The following is a 16,328-nucleotide window of genomic DNA, read 5'->3' as shown; positions in this document are numbered from 1 at the left end:
TCTCGAACCGACCCTCAGCTGTGAGGAAAGCTCCCAAATCCATACCTGCAAGCCTGCACTTGTGGGGAGCCAGGCCCATTTCCTGGGTGTGTTGTCCCCCCACTTAGGTGCAGGTGCCTCAAGCTCAGCACACAGGGTCTGACTGTCTCCTCACGGAACCTGCTCAGCTCCCGTGACTCTCTGTCTCAGTGGCGAGGTGGGGGCAGCTTCCTCCAGCTCTCAGCCCCCTCCCTCCCTCGTTTTCACATCCAGCCAGCTGACGCGTAAGAGCCCATCACCGTGGTGACCCTCCCATCTCTTCTTCTTTCCACACCCACGGCTGTTTCTAGTTGTGTTGCTGCTTTTCTCAGCAACTGCAACAGCATTTCCCCTTTTCTACCAATCGCAGTGGGTGCCCACCCGCACGCAGGCTGTGATGCCTGTCCAGCCCACCCCCCTCTTGTACTCCAGACCCTGACAGATGTTGACTTACAGGAAATGGCCTGTCTGGGTACCATCTTGGCCCTGAGCTAATGCCTGCCATAAGGTGGCTTTCCCCGCTGTGGACAACTCCTAGTGACTTAAGACAGACAAGTATAAGGGTGCATGTTCACCTTTCTCCCTGCCTTGCTCCTTCTAAATGGATCCATCCGACCAACCCAACAAGTCCTAAACAGCATCTTCACAAAGAGCTCAGTTATGTACAGTGAAAGAACCTTTACTGCCAAATAAAGGTGACAACACAAAGTAACAAAGAGCTTTATTTTCATGTCCTGGTTTCTTCTAGGTTTTGCTAACGACCTGGATTCCTGCACTGTTGAGCATGTCAACTGTCACAAACACGTCACCTTGGGGAGGAAACAAGTCGCTTTTTTCTAAAGCCCATGGACACACCGGGAAGGGGGCCAGCTCCCTGGTCCCCCCGTTTCCCCTCCTTCTCCTGGCATCTCTGTCCCATGGGAAGGGTCCAGGCAGGAGGCTGAACCTGAGCAACACTCTCCTGTTACTCCCTCCCTCATCCCTGGATCCCTCTTGGGGAACCAAGAAGGATAATTCCCTTTTCCTGGTTCTCAAATGGAGGGACTTAACACCAGCCAATGTTTCAAAACCAAAACCAAACCAAACCAAACCAAACCCCTGCAAAGCGATGCTGGCTCAGCTGTCTTCCACTGGCTCTCATTTTCGCCGCCCCACTGTCACTCCGGGAGGTTTCCCCTTAACTGCCATCGCGATTTGCCTCATCTGTCAACAGTGGTGGGATTAGATAGGAAGAATTAACCAGAACTAGAAAAGAACAAAATCGGACCCTGTGGAAACTGCCTCAGCCTGAACTCCGGTGAGATGAACACCAACAGCACTGGCATCCCGACCCCACTCCCCCAATTCCTGTCCCCAGTCCCAAACCTGCCCACCACTGCTGTGGCGACACTCAGGCATCACGGTCCCTCAAGGGCAAGGCTCTGCGTAGAAGGGGCCCGAGCACCCGAGGAGGGCGGCACCTGCTCTGGCTCGTCCAGCGACAACCTGGGCTGGCACTGGGGGCACCACCACGTGAGCCTCTGGAAGCCCCCTGGAGGTCCCAGTGCCTCCTTCACAACCTGGTGCCCAGCAGGGCACCACTCCTTCTGGTAGATCTGCGTGTGCTGCTGTCTGCCCTGGAACTTGCCCCGCAGCCAGCCTGCACTGAAGGCCACCACGTGGTCCACCAGGGCCTCGAGGCGCGGAAGACCCAGGAGTGAGCCGGGAGAAAGCGGGTGGATCCCAGCTCTGAACAGGACCTCGTTCTTAATGATGTTCCCTAGAAGGAGGCAGGGAGGGGACAAGGGAAGGAAAAAGGACACATCCATAAGGAAAGCTGGCCACATAATTAACAAAACAGAGCGCAGCTGATACGATGGCAGCGGAGAGCATCTCAGGAAGATCCAGCGTGGCCGAGAAGCTCTCGGGCAAGCCTCACACTGAATCATCCGGCCCGTCTGCGAAGTAGTTGCTAACACTTACCCTTTAGGTTGTTGTGAAGACAAAATGACATAAAACTCACGCGTGGCCCATGTTACAGCAAAGAGATTAACAAAATGGGCTCCGGACCTGAGTGCCTGGCTGTGAATCCCGGCCCAACCAGATCCCGGCTACCTGACCCTGGTGAATTCCCTGCCTTCTTGAGGCTTCCGTTTCCTGGTCTGTAAAGCGCGGGTAGGTTCCCCGGTTTTCGTGGGCAGTAAATGAGAATTCTCACACACACATACAAATGCTGAACACTGTGCTGGTACGTAGAGAGGAATCAATAAATACTAGCTGTTATTATTATTTAAAATGTCAAGCATGATGCCTGAAATATAGAAAGTGTTTAGGAGGTACTATTATATTATTTTCCTACTCCTGCCTCATTTGCTGTGAAGTCAACCTCGACCTCTCCTTCCTGAATCAGTAAGTTTCTTCAAAATGTCCCAACAGTGCACTTTCTTTAACCTCTACTAGGCATTTATCATAGTCTATCTTTAGCTCCAGGGGGCTGAGTCCATGCTTGCTGGGTCACTAAACAACCCTCTCCTTCAGGAGAGAAGGTGAGCTCGGTGGAGGCCAGGCGTTTGGCACGTGTGGTGCAGATGGACAGGTGAAAAGGCTGCTCTTTCCAAGAGCTTCACAGTCACACAAAATTTCTCTCTAAAATTCGCCAGCAGACTACCTGCTTCATATCTCAGCTGTGCCCTTAGAGCAATGTGTCTTTTGCTTTAGTTTCTTCATCTGAATGAAGGGAAAACTAGTAAGTGGCCATCTTGAGGAAGAGCAGTAAGGATGAACCCACGTACCTAGCACAGTGGAGTCACCTGAAAAATGTCGGGTGTTCTGATTATCGTTTGTAACAACAGCCGGTTACACAGCATTTCTCTTGCTAATTTACCCCAAAGGCTGCTCCTGGAAGCCTGTGCTCCTCTGGGTGCAGGGTCTGCGTTTGTTCTACTATACTTCAATTAAAAAATAAATTAGGGCTTCCCTGGTGGTGCAGTGGTTGAGAGTCCACCTGCTGATGCAGGGGACGTGGGTTCGTGCCCCGGTCCGGGAAGATCCCACATGCCGTGGAGCAGCTAGACCTGTGAGCCATGGCCGCTGAGCCTGCACGTCCGGAGCCTGTGCTCCACAATGGGAGAGGCCACAGCAGTGAGAGGCCCGTGTACCGCAAAAAACAAACAAACAAACAAACAAAAAATAAATTAAAAAAAAAAAAGGATGGAGGGGATGTGATCCCTGCCCTCTAGAAGGTCATGCTCCAATGTGGCTATCAGGCAGACTACGACTGATAATATAATTAGGGTAGGAGAGAAGTTAGAAATGGCCTGATCTACTCCCTCATTTTAAAAACGAGGGAAGTGGAGCTAAGGAGCCCAGGTGATCGTCCAGCATCACTGACACCAGTGGCGGGTGCCAGTTTCCTGCCTCCTGGACGAGGGACTTTTTCATTAGGTCGGTCAGCAGGATCACCCTCTGCCATCAGCCATACCTAAGCCTGAGAAGTATCTCTGGTCCAACAGCGTATAGCAGACGGGTTGCTCCCGGCCCAGAGCTTCCAGGGCCTGTCCTCGATGGAACTTTTCCGACAAGATGTCAGAGGTGGGTCTGACCACCGGGCAAGAGGAGCTCCACACCATCCGACAGTTATAGAAGGCCAAGAAGCCGCCCCCGCCGAAGTGCAGGACCAGCCTGGGAAGAGAGGAGAGGTCACAGTGCACAGGGCTGTGACAGCAGCATCAGGTCACACGTGCACACACAGCTCCCACTCCGCTCAGGATAATCTGGGGAAGCTAAGGTCCCAGAGGAGAAAAGGGATGGCTCTGCCAGAATTGTTAAACTCTCACGGCCAAATGGAGTAATTAAAAGAAAATGTCTACTCTCTCCTTTTTTCTGATAATAACAATACGTGTTGGCAGAAGACAACTTGGGACGTACAGAAAAGTCTCAAGTCCAGGAGGTGTGGCTATGGCACAAAGCAGGGCTTGTTAAGGAAGGAGGACAGAGAAACTGATGCCAGGTAGGCACCTCTCCCAGTCCCGGGCAAGATCTACCAAGAAAGACACATACACACACCGCCCCCACCAGGGACACAGGAGAAACCTCATGAACCCTGATAAGCAATAACGGGCTACTCTGTGAGGGGAGAGACTCGGGCTGCAGCTGGACTCCAAGACTCACGTATCTGACCTGGGTGGTATCTTATGTGAAAGTAAAGGGACAGCTTGAGAGGAACAGGACTCAGAAAAACACCTACGCATAGTACCTGCGGTAATTACTCAAGGAAAAGTACATCCCAACAGAAATTAAATCAGCAAGGATCTCAAGAGGAGGGGAGATGGAAAGGATGGATGGAAAGATTAGCACTGGACTCTGTCACGTCTACTGTGAGATCCGAGTGGCCTGCAATCATAACAGTGCACCTGTAATCCAAGTGTGAGGAAAGGATTCTCTGAACAAAAAGACACCTATATTAGTGTGTTTTTAATATTAATTAATTTAATTATACATAACTAACAGTGTAGTTAATTAACAATACGGAACTAAAATTCTAAACTATCTCAGCAGACACAAGAGATGGGGTAGAAATGGCAGGAAAGTACAGAAGTAGAAATATTTTAAAGGTCTCATCTCAGATGGAGGGGGGAAAGAGAGTGAGCAAAATACCATTGTTAATAATAAGGGAGAGATTATTAATTTAATACTATTAAAAATTTGATAGTTATTAACTCAGGGAAAAAAACAGATATCATTTAAAGATAATATTATTACCAAAAGAATAAAGATGAATAGCAGTACTTCCAAATTAACAGAGGTTTAAAAAAAAAAGGAAGAAAAGAGACTTCCCTGGTGGCGCAGTGGTTAAGAATCCGCCTGCCAACGCAGGGGACACAGGTCCGAGCCCTGGTCCGGGAAGATCCCACATGCCGCGGAGCAACTGAGCCCATGCGCCACAACTACTGAGCCTGTGCTCTAGAGCCCATGAGCCACAACAAGAGAAGGCACCACAATGAGAAGCCCACGCATCGCAACAAAGAGTAGTAGCCCCCGCTCACTGCAACTAGAGAAAGCCCGCACACAGTAACAAAGACCCAATGCAGCCAAAAATAAAATTAATTTTTAAAAAAAGGAAGAAATGTGATAAATCCAACAGAAAAAAGAAAACAAGGGACAATAAAACTACAAATGAAAGAAAATCCAAATAGCACAGTTACCCCATTTCAAAACAAGGAGTTTGCATCTGAGTTTAAAGAGATACAAAAGCCTGCTATTTACTGTTTATAGCAAGCATACCTAAAATAAGTGAAAAAACAGACCTACAACTAAGTGGAAAAAAGACCAGGGGGTGAGCCAACCAAACATGGAGTGGCACTGTTAACATCAAAGAGAAGCAGAATTAGGGCTAAAGGCAGAGACAGGGTCCAGGATTGTTTAATAATGAAGCTGCAAAGAACCTTTGAGAGTCAGGGACACTGATGCCTGGGACCAAGGGCAGCAAAACACAGAAACAAAAACGAAAGACAAGGAGAAACTCTATAAAACCACAACTAGCCTGGGGGACTTCAATGATCCTCTTCCCAAGTTTTGCATATTAAACAAAAAAAAATAAGCAAAGGGCTTCCCTGGTGGCGCAGTGGTTGAGAGTCCGCCTGCCGATGCAGCGGACACGGGTTCGTGCCCCGGTCCGGGAAGATCCCACATGCCGCGGAGCGGCTGGGTCCGTGAGCCATGGCCGCTGAGCCTGCGCGTCCGGAGCCTGTGCTCCGCAACAGGAGAGGCCACAACAGTGAGAGGATCGCGTACCGCAAAAAACAAAAACAGAGAAAAGCTGAGCTATCAAAACAATAACCTGTTCTTAACATTTACAGAATGTTTTTCTTTTTTTGTTTGTTTGGTTTTTGTCAGAATGTTTTACTTTTAATGAACATTCTATCTTCATTTATGTACACAAAACGTAAGCAAAGATCAATTATGTGTTTGGCTGCAAATCTTGATGCCAAAAGTAGAAAATTTACAGGCTGCCACCCTGATCGTAATCCAATAAAAAAAATTAAAACAAAAACCCCAAAAAAGATGACCACAAACACTCAAAGATTTGAAAAATTAGGAAATAATCTTCCATGTGGTTAGTATACAAAACTATTAATTATTTGAAAGACCCACAAAGTAGATAAAACTCAGGCAAGCCTAATAAAGAAAAAAAGGGGGTAGGGCAGGCAAAGCAAAATATGCAACATGGAAGGAGTTATAACGTGACAGGAAGAGATTCAAAAATAAGTGAATGACATGAGTTCACTGTGTGGCAATAAATCTGAAGGCCTGCAGGACAAGCCTTGTTAGTGGAAGAGCGTTCCAATCGCCCCGGCTGGTGACCGGGTCCGGAATCAGCCAACGAGCCCAGCTTCGGGGCCATGAGAGGTTTCCTGGGGGTTTCGGGGAAAGCTCTCCTTGCTCATCTGAACTTTAGAAATGACCCTCTCTCCTCTCTTCCTCTTTTCTTGTGTGGATATAAGGCCTGGAACTGCAGGAGTCTCCTGCTGCTGGTCTAAGGACAAAAGCAACATGTGGCAAAGTGCAAAGTCAGGAGAATCACAAGAATGTGAAGCCAGAGGCTTGCACCTGCGTCAACGCCTCAGCCCGCACTCCCTCTGAGCTTCTAACGTGGTTGACCCCTGAACAACTTGGGGGTTGGGACACTGACCCTCTGAATAGTTGAAAATCCGCGCACGTAACTTGCAGCCGGCCTCTGTATCCACGGTTCCGTACCCACGGATTCAACCAACCTCAGAGTGAGTCATGCAGCAATGTAATATTACTATTGAAAAAATCCCCGTGTAAGTGGCCCCGTGCGGTTCAAACCTGTGTTGTTCAAGGGTCAACTGTCTGTGAGTCAAAAGAATCTCACCATTCAAGCCAGTCTGAGGTTTTCTTTTTTTCTCTCTCTCTCTCTTTGTTTTTGGCCTCACCATGCGGCTTGCGGGATCTTAGCTCCCCGACCCGGGATCAAACCCAGGCCCTCGACAGTGGAAGCGCCAAGTCCTAACCATTGGACGGCCAGGGAACTCCCGATCTGAGTTATTTTTATTGTCCCAAGCATCTTACTGGCCTTACATAATACCATAAACAAAGACTGTAGTTCTGGACATGAAAAAATATATAATTATGAAACTAGAAAAGTATTTTGATTTGGAGATAGAAGGAGCCTTCTTTAGCAAGAGGATAAAACTTAAGAGCTATCAAGGAAAATACTGACCACTCACTACCTACAAACTAAAAATCCTGAATGCCTAAAGGCACAAACACCATCAAAGGACACAGACAGGCTGGAAACACTAGCACCACACATCACAGAGGTTAACACACAAGGTCCGAAAGCCCCTACAAGTTGATAAAAAGTACACAAAAAACTCAGTGCTACCAATAAGAACGTTCATTCTCTCTGACCAGCAATGATTCCTCTGGGAATCTACACTAAGGAAAGAATCCTGAACATGGATAGAGTTTTCTGCACCGATATTCTCCTCAACATGAACAGACTGAAAACTGGGGCAATTCTGTCCCTAAATTCAGAGAGCACTAGTCAAGCCATAAAATGTTGTTCAGAGGCCTCCCAGCCTCAAGGGCTGTGCTTGTTGGGAAAGTACTCCCCGCTCTCTAAGCTGCCAGGTGGTCCCCATCCCTCTCTGGGTGCAGACCACAGTCGACCTGCCATCTCAGTAGGCAGAGGAGTGGGTTCTCTCTCCTAGGCGGCAGGCTGCTGGAGATCACCCAGCTTGCCCGCAGAGCCCGGCCCAGGCCCGCACAGCGGAGCCCTGGCGAACCCCACAGACCCCGCACAGCTGCCGACAGTCACAGCCCACGGCCTGCTCAACCACGCCTTACCTTGGAACAGGGTCCCTCCAGTCACCCCTCTTGTTTGCTTTCTTCGCTCTGGAGAACTCGTTCCCCCAAACGCTGCCAAACAAGCCAAAGCTGACCTGCAGCCACCTCTTGGCACCTCCTGCAGGGGTGTCTCCCCACAAACACCGCAGACCATCACCTCCACTGGGGACAGCATCGTCTCCTCCTGGGAACCGGGAGGACTGCTCAGAGACTTCCTGGTGGTGCCCGGCCTCTTCCTTCCACTCTTTTTGTAGAGGCTCTGACAGTGGGTTGTTGCCAGGGGACACGATTTCTTCATCTGGATCAAATCTAAGGAATAATTTCTTTCCATGGACCTAGAAAAAGATGAACATGATCTAAGGCTCTGCTATAGACTTATCTGTGTCCTCCCAAAATTCAGGTGTTGAAATCAACCCCCAGTGTGATGGTGTCTGGAGGTGGGGCCTCCAGGAGGTGATTAGGTCATGAGGGTAGAGCCCTCCTGAATGGGATTAGTGCCCTTATAAAAGAGACTTCAGTGGGCTCCCTCAACCCTTCTTCCACATGAGGACACAGCAAAACGATGGCTGTCTACAAACCAGGAAGTGGGTCCTCACCAGACACTGAATCTGCTGGCACCCTGACCTTGGACTTTCCATGCTCCAGACTGTGAGAAATAAATTTCTGTTGTTAATAAGCCACCTGGTGTGAGGTATTCTGTTACTGCAGTCAAAACAGACTGAGTCTTACCCAGAACGGGGAAGACTGGAAGAGGTGTATACAGACATTTATCCTAACGCAAATGTCTCCCCTCTTGCCTCTTCCATGAAACTTTCCCAACTTGAATATTTGGGACTTGCCTTTTCCTTTTTGCTCCAGCCATGTGGGCACTTAGTACATGGTTTTCAAAGTGATTAGAAGCAAGTGGAAGAATCAGATCAGCAATGAAATAGATGCACGCTAGATGCAGGGCCACCCTAGAATACCTGAGGGGAAATACTCCCAATTTTTTCATGAATTAGCTAATAAGTAAATACTTATTGTCATTCCTGTATTCAATTCATAATACTTTTTCTTTGTTAGAAATAATCAGCATACCTACACACACACACCACACGCAAATTGACAGCAGCTGAAGACGACCCACTGTAAAATTCTGCAGCCCTCACCGTCCCCCCGAAATTGGATTTCATAGAAGGAATGGCCACACGAGACCTCACAATCAAAAATGACGATCAACACGATTGCAGTAGAAGAAAATGAAAACAGAAAATGTGTGTAAAAGAATGTTCCAGCTGCTGAGTATCCTATTTTCATATTGCTAGTCCTGGCAGGTAATGTGTATATGGCCCGATTCCAGGATAAGCGTGTTCTGCAAGACCCGAAATTCAGGCAGTCTTTCCAAGAACTAAACACCAAACATCTGGCATTCATAATGGAACTGCCTGTGATATTTTGACCCCCAAAGGTACGTACTTAAAGATCACAGTTCTGATGAGATCTCCAATTTGTCAATTAGTATAAAAGTTAACCACTGGAGCAGTCTTTTGAAGGCCTCTCCCCCAAAGAGGGCATTATCTTTCTAAACAATTCCAGAATAGCTTAGCTGCAAATCTGAGCACAGTTGTTTGCTGCCACACATCAGAAATGGCTTAACTGAGCTCACATAAAAACCTGGGCAAGGAATTAAGCAGGCATGAGAGAATCTGCTCCAGGCAACACTTTCTCGGTGCAACTCACCCACGCTGGAATAAGGGTGATGAAAATATCTGTCAGATGACCCTCAAGGTCAAAACATTTACCAGGTCAAAAGGCCTAGGTCAGGAGACCCTTGCACCCTTCCCAACAATGGCAATTTCCGCCGTCCCTCTTTTAAATTCCTCTGACACTATGGATAGTTCAGTTCTAACTGCTAACTGGGTTTATACAACGTGCCAGACAGTGTGCTAGGTGCTGAGGGTCACACAGAGGAGTGAGCCTCTGCTCCTTCCCTCAGGGAATTCAGGATTTAAAAGGAATGAAGTTCTGACACAGGTTGTAACAGGGATGAACCTACGAAACATTATGCTCAGTGAGAGAAGCCAGTCACACATGGCATGATTCCAAGTATGTGAAATGCCCCCCCAAAAGGCAAATCTGTAGGATAGAAAAGAGAGTAAAATGGTCGCTTAGGGCTGGGGGTGGAGAGTTGGGGTGAAAGGGAAAGGACTAATGGGCACAAGGCTTCTTTTGGGGGTGACGAAATGTTCTGAAGTTGATGATGGTGATGGTTGCACAACTCTGTGTCAAGAAACTGAATTGTACACTTGAAATGGGTGAACTGGATGTGATGTGAATTACACCTCAACAAAGCTGTACATATTTTTTAATTGGAGGACTGATATGAAGTCTAAGTATACAGTGGGATTTGATCTCCAGATGTCCCACCCACCCAGACTAGGATGGGACAGAAACATTAACAGGCGGAAAGGACTCAGTATTTACCTCCCACCCCTAATGCTTTCTTAGGCAGCTCTGGAGTGTGTGCTCTGCAAAATGAGAGGCTAAAACAAAAGAGAAGATGATATGGGACCAAGTGTGGAGAAACTGCTGGCTGCCTCCCAATATCCCTCTCTCCCCTTCTCCCTACCAACAAATTTACTGATTTACAGGAACATCAACATACTCAGCTAAAAACCTACGTCTCCCAGCCTCCCTTACAGATGGGGAAGCCAGTGAGATTGTGCAGCAATGGTCAAATGTGGTTTCCGGGAAATCTCTTTAAAATGGATGAACCAGTTTCCAGCTCTCTCCTGCCTTTTCTTCCTGCCTGGAATGTGGATGTAATGGCTGGAATTCCAGCTGCCATGTTATCATCATCATCATGAGGATGAGGGCTAGACCCCAGGGAGAGAAGAGCAGGAGCTTGGGCCCCAGTGATCTTGCATCACTCCTACACCACCCTGGACCGCCTCCTCTGGACTTCCCATTATGGGAAGGGGGAAAAAACCTCCTGACTTGTATAAGCCACTCTTCTGAGTCTGTTATGAGCAATTATACATAATTCCTGACACAGAAACTGGAGAGCTTATAAGGAAGGACAGTGAAGGGCCATGCCAGATATACAGCCGGCACAGAGTGGAGCCAATTTTCCTCTGCCTCACGAGCCCACCCTGCTCATTCCACCTCCATGTTTGAATCTGTAACTGATTCTCAAACCTGAAATGCCCTTTCTTCTCCTTTTGACCCACTTAAGTCCTCCATCCTTTAAGGTCCAACTCAAGTCCCATCTCCATCATGAAGGCTTTTTCTCCAGGCCACAGGACCTCTTCTATGTCGAGGCCCCCAGCTGGGCCTTAATCACACACTCCCTTCCTCCATTCATTGTTACCTAACAGCTTCCCATTTAGGGACACAGGTCTAAACTTCCAAATTCAACTCTCAGATCCTGAGAATAGGACCCACGGACAGAGAAACAGAAAGGGAGCCCACTGATGGGGACCCAAATGCCAGGCAGCTCCCCAAGGCCACCTCCCTTAGGCTTCTGGGCTCCCAACACTGACCCCTGCCTTGGTTTACTGGGAAACCAGTGCCCAGATCCATCTCAAGGCTCCCTTGCCTCACATTCTTCTGTCCACTCAGCTATTGAGTAAATATTTTCTGCAAGCCAGCTCTGTGAGGGCAGGTGCTAAGATCCCGGCCACTGGGACCCAGAGGCAAAGGGACATTAATCCTGTCCTGCAAACTCTGCAGGACAGTCTGGACAAAGAGTCCAGGTGCTCTCACGGGAACAGCACAAACCTGGAGGTCAGGGGGCCTGTGCTCCAGTCTCTGTCCCTTGCTAGCTATGTCGGCTTGGGCTAACCGCTCCCCCTCCCTGAGCCCCACCTCCAAATGCAGAAAACACACATGAAGGTGTAGCAGACCTCTTCCAGACCGCTTCCAGTTCTAACCAAGAATGGTTTTATAGCCCGTGTGTGTGTGTGTGTGTGTGTGTGTGTGTGTGTGTGTGTGAGTGAGAAGGGCAAGGTGGAAGACAGAGAACTAGTATTTACCGACCACCTATTATGTGCCAGGTGTGTGTGTGTGTGTGTGTGTGTGCGCGCGCGCGTGTGTGTGTGTGTGTGAGTGAGAAGGGCAAGGTGGAAGACAGAGAACTAGTATTTACTGAGCACCTATTATGTGCCAGGTGTGTGTGTGTGTGTGTGTGTGTGTGTGTGTGTGTGTGTGAGAAGGGCAAGGTGGAAGACAGAGAACTAGTATTTACTGGCCACCTATTATGTGCCAGATGTGTGTGTGTGTGTGTGTGTCTCTGTGTGTGAGAGAAGGGCAAGGTGGAAGACAGAGAACTAGTATTTACTGACCACCTATTATGTGCCAGGTGTGTGTGTGTGTGTGTGTCTGTGTGTGAGAGAAGGGCAAGGTGGAAGACAGAGACTAGTATTTACTGAGCACCTATTATGTGCCAGGCATAAAGTCGGCTTAATTCAACAATTTTAACTGGTAGGTGTTTATCCCCATTTTACAACTCTAGCAGACACTAGAGCTAAGAGGTTATGTAACTTGCTTAGAAACACACAGCTAAGAAGCAGCAGAAATCCTTGGTTTTTCTACCGCCAATTACCAAATGCCTCCTAAGTGCCGAGCACTCAGTTAGGTGCCAGGAATACAATATTGCGCCCTGTTTACTTGTCTCCTCCACTCAACAGGCAGGACAAATTCAGCAGTGAGCATCCAACAAGAGGTACAGGGTGCCCGGGAAGCACAGCAGAGTCTCTTCTCCAACTCAGAGCAGGCAGGGCAGGCTTCTCAGAGGACGTGATGGCAAGGCTGAATCCAGAAGGAGACTAGGAATTACCATGGTAACATGAAGGGACAGGAATGGGGGTGGAGCTGGGAGAAAAAGGGAGACCTGCCCGCACAGGGGAGCAGCACGTCACCATGAAGGACTGTGAGAGGAGCTCTAGATAGTTCAAAATGATTGGAGAGAGATCTGGGGCAGGGTGAACTGCAGGCCAGAGAGGGAGGCATGAGTCAGACCACAAAGAGCTCTGCAAGCCCCTTAGGGCAGGGGTCCCCTACCGCCGGTACCGGCCGGGCCGTAGCCTGTTAGGAACCGGGCCGCACAGCAGAAGGGGAGTGGCGGGCAGAAGAGCGAGCGAAGCTTCATCTGCAGCTCCCCGTCGCTCACATTACCGCCTGAAGCATCCCCCCCAACCCCACCGCCCCCGCCATCCGTGGAAAAACTGTCTTCCACGAAACTGGTTCCTGGTGGCAAAAAGGTTGGGGACTGCTGCCTTAGGGAATTCTGACTCATGCTCAGAGCAAAGATGAGTCAGGCTGAAACCCAGATCAGAAGGCTATGCTCTTTCCTCACCTCCTTGCTGGCCCCATAGAATTAAACACGGTTTCCAAACAAGGTGCACATCAGTCTGTCCGAGTCATCACCACCACTCCAGACGCTGAATGTGAATACCCAGCTCATGCGCGTGTATTTTTTATAGTTCCACAGGCTACTGTGCTGCTCACCCGAGGCTGAGAAATGTCAGAAGGGGAGCTGCGTGGGGTCCCAGCGTGGTCGCCTCAGGCTCCAGGAAGTGACAGCATGAAAAGTCTTGAGATAAATTTAGGGGCGGTACAGGGTGTGCTGATGGAGTCGGCCCGCTGGGGTGAGCTGTGGAACGAGCCCATCAGAAGATGACGAACTCACCTGGGTGTCCTGCAGCCACAGGGACTGGAAGCCCACAGGGTTCAGCTTCTTACTGCTGCCCCCTGTCTTGACCACCTGCTGCCCCACGAAGGGGGAGACCAGATGGTGAAACTTCCTCACAGACGGCCCCTCCGGCATCCCTGCAGGCAGAAATGTGGAAAAGAGGCCACTGACTTAGCTGGTTTCTCTAGCATTTCTGATGGGTGCCAAGCTCCACACAGCCGTTTTTTGGGGGGTTTTTTGCCATCAACTTTAAGAGCATATACGGCCAAAAAGGGAATGTGCTGGGAAGCGGGGGTCGGATCAAAGAGAAAGCCCCGGTGCGGCAGGCTGTGAGACAGCTTCCTGAGGACCGTTGCCCCATCCCAGACCCTCTCGCCTTTCTTCAGGCAGCACCAACAGTGTGCCAGGCATCACACCACAAGCGCCCTCCGCTTTGATCCTGTGGCAGCCTGGACGGGAGCCCACCCTTGTTACTTGTTTCCTGGACTGTGGTCCTAACTCATCTCCAGGCTTTCTCTGTCCTCCTTCTGCCTCCCCAAACCGATCATTCCAGCCCACTGCTGCTGCTTTATCTCCCCTCTTTCAGTGGAGAGATGGTCGAGGTAGAGAAGGCTATAAGGGACACAGACACAGACGCAGATCCAGCCCTGCCAGGATCACCCTGCTAGTAGCAGCACTGCGTATGTGACAACAATGCAGGGCTCAGAATCATGACAGGTGCAGACACAGGGTCATGTCAGGTCAGATCAGGGAGACGCCACATCCGGCTTACCTAGAGAAGATTATCCCTGGTAACTGAGAAACAGCTGGGGCTCCATTTTAACCGTGATGTAGGATGACCTGTGACCCCCACCTCTTCCTGCCCAAATCATCCAAGTTCACTGCGAGCTTGTGTGGGAGCCATTCATATGTTTGGGCCTGAGCGCTCGGCACCCCAGCTTCTAAGACACAGAAGGCATTCCCCCCACCCTTACCCTACTTATCTACCTGTTTCCTCACCTGCACAAGACTGCAAGTTATGATGAAAACCCAAAGAACTAAGCAGTTTCCTGGCACAGTGGTAGCTACTGCATTTCAGTAATTTTAAGTAATATTTAAAAATCTCTGAAATGGCGGTGCCTCTCACAGTCCATGCTTTCTCAGAGTTTAATTAGCAGCACGTTCCATAATATGTATTTTTAATTTGATGGTGCTTTAAACTCACTAAAATGTAGTACAATTGCCCCTAATCAGACCTTCAAGTCACTCGAGAGGCTCTCCTGACAAAACTGCGGGGCTGCAGGAAGACCGGCCACAGTGCAGCCGACCTGATCCTCTACCAGCTCTGCGCCCTGGTCTCTCTAACCGTGGAAGCTTCTGGAAAAGCTCCCCTCTGAAATGCCTCTGATGCTTAAAATCTTCCGACACAAGGGCATGTTTCTTTCTCGGTTTTATTTATGGAGATGGAAAGCTGGGCAGCGAGCTGCCTCTACCACAGCCTTAAAAGATAAGAAGCCGAAGGGACACAGGTCCCGAGGGGACACCCCGCGCACCCTCGTTAACCGAGGGTTAACGGCGTAAGGGGCTGGCTAGCGGACCACACTGACAGAGGAGAGGGCGTCACCGCCGCCCCCGGGAGAGTCTAAAATGCCTGCTTTGCCCAGCGCCTTCTCGGGGTGATGCGGGGGAGAAGCGGGCGCAGAGACGGGACTGACGGTCACTGCAGGAGCCTCGGTCGCGGGCGGGGGAATGTTAAAAAGTGGTAAACAGCCAAAAAAGGAAGAAAAATTCAACCCGGGCTGCGGGTTTCCATGAGGGACGCTTCTAAAAGGTTCGGTAACAGTTTTCACGCCGGTAACAAGGTGACGAGGGTAAAGCTGGGGAAAGCCCTGCATTTCCGACGGGGGAGGTGGACCCGCTACAGCCAAGGACGCGCCGCTCCGCCCCCTCCCCACCCGCGCACGTCCCGCGACGCCGCAGCGGGACTCGTGGCGGGACTTACCGGCTCCCCGCCCGCAGACGCCGGGACCCCAGCGCCTGCGAGGCCCGCAGACCGCCTCCGCGCGGGCCGTGGAACACCCGGCGCCCGGTGTGCGCGCGGGTTCCTCCCGGGGTGCGCGCTTGACTCTGTCGTAAGCGGGCGGGGGAAGCAGACCTCTGACTGGAGGTGGGGAGTGGGTAGAGCGAGGCTCCTCCCTCGAGGGGGTGGGGTAGCTCGGGGCTCCGCCCCCCAGTCAGCGTAGGAGGCGGGGCTCGCCCTGCGTGGGTGGGGTTCGGGATTTCGTTGTCCAAACAGGTGCGGGGCTCTGTCCTGGGAGGCGGGAGTGGGGGGCGGGTCTCGCCCTTGGGAGAGCTGGTGAGGGTGCGGAGCTCCTCACCTAAGGAGGTCGCTGGACGCTGGGCCAATGCCGAGTGTCGCGGCTTAAGGGTGGAGAGAGAGTGAGTCTGAGCAGATGCGGGGGAAGAAGCAAACCGCGTTTGGAACGTTTATTGTCTTACGAAGGTAGAGAAAATTAAGTTGCTGAATAGGAGAACTTTAGGTGGTCAGGCAAAGGCAAGCCTTTGGTTTTGCTGGGCCTCCGAGCCCGGCGAGGTAATTGTGAAAAGGAAACAGGTTGTCAAGAAATCTCATGAAGTTTTTAAAGGGTGGGATTTTTTTTTTTTACTTTATATGATTTGAATATTATTATTTGAATTTTTACCATAAGCAAATTTTGCTTTAAAGGTAATATTAAATTTTTCCAGACAATACAAAAGATAAAATAGTAGACTATTTTAAAATAAGAATGTTCCATTGTTGTTAATTCTC

At 49.9% G+C, this 16,328-nt stretch overlaps 1 protein-coding gene across 1 annotated transcript; it reads right to left on the bottom strand.

The window, feature by feature from the left end:
• Positions 1-708: 708 nt before the first annotated feature.
• Positions 709-15,664, bottom strand: NEIL2 (nei like DNA glycosylase 2). Its single transcript, XM_030879193.2, has 5 exons — positions 15,522-15,664; positions 13,538-13,677; positions 7,870-8,204; positions 3,479-3,678; positions 709-1,777 (listed from the first exon to the last, which is right to left on the bottom strand). The coding sequence occupies exons 2-5, from the start codon at positions 13,673-13,675 to the stop codon at positions 1,416-1,418; spliced, it is 1,035 nt and encodes a 344-aa protein (XP_030735053.1). The 5' UTR covers positions 13,676-13,677; positions 15,522-15,664; the 3' UTR covers positions 709-1,415.
• Positions 15,665-16,328: the final 664 nt, after the last annotated feature.

This window comes from Globicephala melas, chromosome 6, assembly GCF_963455315.2.
Source record: "Globicephala melas chromosome 6, mGloMel1.2, whole genome shotgun sequence".
In the NCBI taxonomy this organism is placed as follows: Eukaryota; Metazoa; Chordata; class Mammalia; order Artiodactyla; family Delphinidae; genus Globicephala; species Globicephala melas.
Note: the sequence above shows the minus strand (reverse complement) of the source record. Positions and strands in the feature narration are given on the sequence as shown.

Excerpts from the sequence above, each read along its gene's own strand:
- NEIL2 (XM_030879193.2), bottom strand. The coding sequence starts at position 13,675 with ATGCCGGAGGGGCCGTCTGTGAGGAAGTTTCACCATCTGGTCTCCCCC. Across the intron at positions 8,205-13,537 it reads TGTGGCTGCAGGACACCCAG|GTCCATGGAAAGAAATTATT; the intron begins GTGAGTTCGTCA and ends ATCTTTTTCTAG. Across the intron at positions 1,778-3,478 it reads GAGATACTTCTCAGGCTTAG|GGAACATCATTAAGAACGAG; the intron begins GTATGGCTGATG and ends GCCTCCTTCTAG.